The sequence below is a fragment of the Anolis carolinensis genome, unplaced genomic scaffold (genome assembly GCF_035594765.1).
Source record: "Anolis carolinensis isolate JA03-04 unplaced genomic scaffold, rAnoCar3.1.pri scaffold_11, whole genome shotgun sequence".
Taxonomy (NCBI): domain Eukaryota; kingdom Metazoa; phylum Chordata; class Lepidosauria; order Squamata; family Dactyloidae; genus Anolis; species Anolis carolinensis.
In genome coordinates, this window is record NW_026943822.1 from 23,224,830 (window position 1) to 23,231,778 (window position 6,949).

Sequence of the window (6,949 nt, forward strand, 5' to 3'; positions counted from 1 at the left end):
TGTGATAAGAAACAAACAGGAGAAAATACTCAGGACGGCTTTGTAAGGTTATCTTTGTTTTATTATTTCATGAAATCCATATTAGGATGGGAAAAGGATATGTAAATTTCAGCAGAAGAGCCACTAAAAGCTGGCTCGCATGTGTGGATCCAAGGTAACGTAATGTAAATTGAGTCCAGTACTGTGTATAGCCAGTGATAAAAAATGGTGTGGATTTGGCATCCCAATAACATGGACACCATGAGCATCCATTGAATATTCAGAATGACAGACCAAGAGATGGAAAGAAACACCAATGAGTTGAAAATAGTAAAGTTGGGAGCTTTTGGGGGTCTATGTGTCAATGAGCGCATGGGAGATGCCGGTGCCAAACATGGAGAAAAGTAGCTTAAACATAAATACAATGTGTTGTAACATGGAAAGAGATGCTTCTTCTGCCTCAAGTGGTTGCTGATTCTTGTTTGGAGACATTCAGTAGAGTTTGTCATATTCAGAATTTCGTTTTCTTGTCGGTAAAGAAGAACCGCCTGGGTTTGTCACTCTGTTGGAGAATTAAACACAATTATATACATACAATATATAATATTATACGCCTATATTGCAATATTATTAGTAATATTGCATGTAATATAAATATACAATTATAATAGTGAATTATAATTATTATTACATTGTATGACATCATAATATAATTATTAATATTACATGTATATACAATATATTATATAATAATATATACAATGTATATACAGTAGAGTCTCACTTATCCAACATAAACGGGCCAGCAGAACGTTGGATAAGCAAATATGTTGGATAATTAGGAAAGATTAAGGAGAAGCCTATTAAACATCAAATTAGGTTATGATTTTACAAAGTAAGCACCAAAACAACATGTTATACAACAAATTTGATAGAAAAAATAGTTCAATAGGCAGTAATGCTACGTAGTAATTACTGTATTTATGAATTTAGCACCAAAATATCACGATGTATTGAAAACATTGACTACAAAAATGCGTTGGATAATCCAGAATGTTGGATAAGTGAGTGTTGGATAAGTGAGACTCTACTGTAGTTAGGGTAAAGGGTCCCCTGGGCTGAGTGGGTTGCTAGGAGACCAAGTGAGTGGAGCTTAGCCTTCTAACTGGCAGCAATTGGATAAAAACAATTCTTCCTCTCCCTCTAATTAGGACTTTATTTTTCTTTTCTTTTTGTTGTATCAACCTAGAGGCATGGATGAGGGGTTGTGCTGTCAATTTTCGAGGTTGTGGGGTGTTTACTTTTGTTGTTTTGTCCCCTGCCGTGATGCCATCACTCTTTTATATACAGTAGAATCTCACTTATCCAACACTCGCTTATCCAACGTTCTGCATTATCCAACACATTTTTGTAGTCAATATTTTCAATATATCGTGATATTTTGGTGCTAAATTTATAAATACAATAATTACTACATAGAATTACTGCATATTGAACAACTTTTTCTGCCAAATTGTTGTCTAACATGATGTTTTGGTGCTTCATTTTGTAAAATCATAACCTAATTTATGTTTAATAGGCTTTTCCTTAATGCCTCCTTATTATCCAACATATTTGCTTATCCAACATTCTGCTGGCCCGTTTATGTTGGATAAGTGAGACTCTACTGTATATAGATAATAATATATACAATGTATGTATAATATATTATAATATTATAATATTAGTATAGTATAATATTATAATATTATTATATCATTAAATTGATACAGGAGATATGATGGAAAGATATCTACCTGGTAGATATATTTCCAAGTGTTCCCGGAAACTAGGTCAATGGTGAAGGAAAAGAGAAGGAAGGAGTAAGGAGTGGACAGGTATTTATTTTCATGTTCTGATACCTTTTGACTTGGCTTTGCTTCTACTCCTTTGGCGGGGCTGAAGGGGCTTTGTTGGTAGGGGTTCTCCATGGCGAGGACGTGCTTCTTCGTCGGGGAACCTTTGGTGAAATGGTGAGGGATCTTTTCATATGGATCCTCGGCCTCTGGCTTCAAGGATCCTCCGCTCTTTGGAGAGATCTGGTTGTAAGTCTCTTCCGCCAGCTTTTCTGACTCAGGCTCAGGAGCGGCCTTCTTCATCCACCCAAAAGGCACCTCTTCGTAAGTATTGCTGGTGGACATTGCAGATTGCTGGGTTTTCATCTTGTGGATCTGCCCGTACATGGGTGACCCGGGCAAGGTTTTTGGCTTCTGGGGATCTTTGTCCATCACAGGAGAGGTGGAGTGTGATGCACGCGGTGGCTCCGTGGATACCTTTGGTTTGCTGGGTAACTTTGGAGACAGCTTTGGAGGAGTTGACAACGGAGAGCTTAGTGTTGCCTTCTTTGGTGGAGTCAGAGAGGATTGACCACTCAGGGGCTCAGGAAACATCCAGGAGGCCGTGTCTTGGTCCAGGCCAATTTCCGAATAAATTGTCTCCAGGGGAGTGGCTTTGACCAGATTGATTTTTTTGCTGTGGGATCGATCTGCTTGCTTAGCCATGGCAAACAGAGAGCTTGTTTTCTTTCTGCTAGACGAAGAGTTAGCTTGGTCTGGGCCTTCAGGCTTCTGTGAATCATCTGAGACTCCTTTAGAGGGGTTTCTCGGCACTTCTGGGCTCCTGTGGTCTACATGGTTCTTCTCAACAAAGTTCCCTTCATCGCTTGAGTCTTCCTCAAAGGACTGGGAAACTAGCAAGCTGCTCCTGGCTGGAAGTGGTGGGGCATCATCGGGGTCCTGGGGCGAGACAAGATGAGTAGAGAGGGAAAGGGAGAAAAGGGAGGAAGAAGAATGAGGAATAATAATAATAATAATAATAATCAGAAACTCCTCAAAGCACAGCAGACAAAAAACCAGTACAAGAAAACCGCACTACAAACTAGAGCTGACAGCTGGCACAACAAAACACTGCCTGGAAAGTTCCTTGACAAAATTGAAGGAAAAGCTGATAAAGAGAAGACCTGGCTCTGGCTCACGAATGGGACCCTGAAGAAGGAGACAGAAGGCCTGATCCTTGCAGCCCAGGAGCAAGACATCAGGACAAAGGCAATGAAGGCCAAGATCGAAAAATCAGCTGATGACCCAAAGTGCAGACTGTGCAAGGAAACCGATGAAACCATTGATCATATCCTCAGCTGCTGTAAGAAAATTGCACAGACAGACTACAAACAGAGGCACAACTATGTGGCCCAAATGATTCATTGGAACCTATGCCTCAAGTATCACCTCCCTGCAGTTAAGAACTGGTGGGATCACAAACCTGCAAAGGTTGTGGAAAATGAGCACGCAAAGATACTGTGGGACTTCCGAATCCAGACTGACAAAGTTCTGGAACACAACACACCAGACATCACAGTTGTGGAAAAGAACAAGGTTTGGATCATTGATGTTGCCATCCCAGGTGACAGTCGCATAGACGAAAAACAACAGGAAAAACTCAGCCGCTATCAGGACCTCAAGATTGAACTTCAAAGACTCTGGCAGAAACCAGTGCAGGTGGTCCCGGTGGTGATGGGCACACTGGGTGCCGTGCCAAAAGATCTCAGCCGGCATTTGGAGACAATAGACATTGACAAAATTACGATCTGCCAACTGCAAAAGGCCACCTTACTGGGATCTGCACGTATCATCCGAAAATACATCACACAGTCCTAGACACTTGGGAAGTGTTCAACTTGTGATTTTGTGAAACGAAATCCAGCATGTCTATCTTGTTTGCTGTGTCATACAATGTCGTTGTGTCAATAATAATAATAACTTTATTCTTATATCCCGCCCCATCTCCTCAAGGGAACTCGGCGTGGCTTACATGGGGACCAAGCCCAGGAACAACAATAAAATATCTCAGCATAAAATACATTGCAATTGCAGGATGTGCTGTCAAAGGCTTTCATGGCCGGAATCACTGGGTTGCTGTGAGTTTTTCGGGCTGTCTGGTCATGTTCCAGAAACATTATCTCCTGACGTTTCACCCACTTCTATGGCTGATACAGAACATATGGCATCCAGTTGTTGACATCTGCCCACCCACAGAAAACCATATTTAATAATCTAGAGCTGATGCGGTATATCCAATGCAATTTTCTGAATCAGCACCCAGGAACAAGCCTAACAAGGTGCTGCTGCTTCCAGGCGCCATATGGAATGAGAGGAGGAGGAGAAGCAGCAGTCAGGAGGCCTGTTGTTGTGCCTTTCGTGAATAGTCAGCCTCTCCCCTCCCGACATCCCTGTTGCCTCGGCACTATGAGAGACCAGTTGCTCTTACTGCAACGGTGTAGTAACACTGAGACTGTGGACCATATTTTAGTTCTTGGGGACCACTGGTGTCCACGGACCACAAGTTGAGAACCACTTATTTATTTATTTATTTATTTACAGTATTTATATTCCGCCCTTCTCACGCCGAAGGGGACTCAGGGCGGATTACAATGAACACATATATGGCAACAGACAAACAATATACAGTAGACAGACACAGAGGCATTTAATATTTTTCCAGCTTCACGATTCCGGCCACAAGGGGAGCTGTTGCTTAACTGTCCACTACTGGCTGTACTTCCTCATTCTTTTCCTCGTGTTTTACTGGCAGTTTTTTTATGGTGTTGTAAATTAGTTAAATTAGCCTCCCCACATAAAGCGTACCTAAATCTCCCTACTTGACAAATGCAACTGTCTTTCGGGGCTGCATAGGTCAACAGCAAGCAGGGCTATTTAATAGTCAGGGGCTTAACCCGACCCGGGCTTTGAACTCATGACCTTTCGGTTAGTAGTGATTTATTGTAGCTGGTTACTAGCCAGCTGCGCCACAGCCCGGCCCTGTCCTATACCTAAAGATATCTTTCCTATACCTATAGATATCTTTCTCAGCACATCTTTAATGGACTTGGCTGGGAGAAATTTGCTTCAATCACAGACAGGGAAGAGGTCAACCTCAAGAAGTTGATGGACCTCAATTCCCATCACTGTTTTGAAGCAAATGCAATGCCGAGGGTGGATGAGATGGTGTTTCACCCACATATGAAGAGATGCATATTCTCCATCCTTGTCTTAGTTCTTCCTCCCATTATTCCAAACCTACCTCTGTGCTTGGGTCTCCTTTCTCCTTGGATAAAGACGTCTGTTGATCCAGAAGCTTCCTTCCTGGTTTCGTGGGCTGGTTGTTGACGTTCTCCTTTGCTGGCTTGGCGGTTGATGGACTGGTCCGGACTGGGACACCTGGAACGGAGCTGCGTTTGGAAGATGTCTGCCGGTCCAAAGAGATTTCATCGTACACACTGGTCTCTTCGTCCTGGAAAAGGGTCGGGAGAAAGGGAATGGAGAGGAACACCAATGAAGTCACACCATCACCAGTTGTTTCTCTTGGAGACAGAGAAGCAACATCATCTAAGGACAACATAAATATTGTCTGGTGGTGTTACGTTGTAGAATTAGGCACCGACACTCTAAACCATGTAGAGGGTCACAACTCTTAGCATTTCATAGCATTGAGCCATGGCAGTCAAAGCGGTGTCAAACCGCATTCATTCCACAGTGTAGATGCACCCATTGGGACTCACCTTTGGACAGGCCACAGTAAGCCTTTCGCTAAAAGGCTCAAGGTCGGTCTTTTGGTAGAAACTGACCAGTTCGGCCAGGCTTTGGTGGGTCTGGGTGTCCCCCGAAATGGCGTAGCGTCCGTTGCGTTGATAGCCGATGACAAAATGCCGGTATCGGTCTTTCCCCCTGCAGTGAAGACACCCCCAAATGTAGATGCAAATTACAAACACAGGAGATCCCAACGACATTTGGAAAATGACCATAGAATAGCCCACCGATAGTTTCTCTTCCATTGAGTGATTATCAGCAAAGGCTGGATGATCAGCTCTCATACAACTCCGTAGTTGCGTCTACACTACAGAATTAATGCAATTTGAGGGCGCTTAAACTTCCACAGTTCAAAGGAATGGAATCCTTGTAGTTTGGTGAGATACCAGCACTCATGATTCCATACACTGAGCCAATGCCTGCAGCTGAGCGCCTCTCCTCTAAACTAAGAAACTGAACTTGCCTCCTTGCCTTGGAGTATGTATGTGTGTGTGTTTGCATGCAGCCTGCCTGCAGCTGAGCACCTCTCCTCTAGAGTAGAGAAATGGGTAAAAAGCCTCCTTAAAGTGCGTGCCAGTGCCTGCAGCTGAGTGCCTCCTCTAGAACAAGAAACAGAATTTGCCTCCTTGCCTTGGAGAGTGCGTGTGTGGCATGCAGCCTGCCTGCAGCCGAGCGCCTCTCCTCTAGAGTAGAGAAACAGGTAAGAAGACTCCTTAAAGTGCGTGCCAGTGCCTGCAGCTGAGCACCTTTCCTCTAGAGTAGAGAAACAGGTAAGAGAAGTGCTCTTAAAGCACACATGAGTGCCTGCAGCTGAGCGCCTTTCCTTTAGAGTAGAGAAACAGGTAAGAGAAGTGCTCTTAAAGTACACACTAGTGCCTGCAACCGAGCGCCTTTCCTCTAGAGTAGAGAAACAGGTAAGAGAAGTGCTCTTAAAGCACACATGAGTGCCTGCAACCGAGCGCCTTTCCTATAGAGTAGAGAAACAGGTAAGAGAAGTGCTCTTAAAGCACACACCAGTGCCTGCAGCTGAGCGCCTTTCCTCTAGAGTAGAGAAACGGGTAAGAAGCCTCCTTAAAGTGCTTGCCAGTGCCTGCAGCTGAGCGCCTTTCCTCTAGAGTAGAGAAACAGGTAAGAGAAGTGCTCTTAAAGCACACACCAGTGCCTGCAGCTGAGCGCCTTTCCTTTAGAGTAGAGAAACGGGTAAGAAGCCTCCTTAAAGTGCTTGCCAGTGCCTGCAGCTGAGCGCCTTTCCTCTAGAGTAGAGAAACAGGTAAGAGAAGTGCTCTTAAAGCACACACCAGTGCCTGCAGCTGAGCGCCTTTCCTCTAGAGTAGAGAAACAGGTAAGAA

At 43.9% G+C, this 6,949-nt stretch overlaps 1 protein-coding gene across 1 annotated transcript; it reads right to left on the bottom strand.

Annotated features, from left to right (window-relative positions):
* Positions 1 to 45: 45 nt before the first annotated feature.
* Positions 46 to 6,699, bottom strand: sh2d7 (SH2 domain containing 7). Its single transcript, XM_062963584.1, has 4 exons — positions 5,573 to 6,699; positions 5,095 to 5,304; positions 1,881 to 2,753; positions 46 to 541 (listed from the first exon to the last, which is right to left on the bottom strand). Exons 1-4 carry the CDS (start codon positions 5,882 to 5,884, stop codon positions 491 to 493), a joined length of 1,446 nt encoding a protein of 481 aa, XP_062819654.1. The 5' UTR covers positions 5,885 to 6,699; the 3' UTR covers positions 46 to 490.
* Positions 6,700 to 6,949: the final 250 nt, after the last annotated feature.

Bases quoted from the DNA above. Each gene is read 5' to 3' on its own strand.
- sh2d7 (XM_062963584.1), bottom strand. From the start codon at position 5,884: ATGAGAGCTGATCATCCAGCCTTTGCTGATAATCACTCAATGGAAGAG. The intron at 5,305-5,572 runs GTGAGTCCCAAT...ACCCTTTTCCAG, and splicing joins TTACTGTGGCCTGTCCAAAG to GACGAAGAGACCAGTGTGTA. The intron at 542-1,880 runs GTATCAGAACAT...ATTCTCCAACAG, and splicing joins AAGCAAAGCCAAGTCAAAAG to AGTGACAAACCCAGGCGGTT.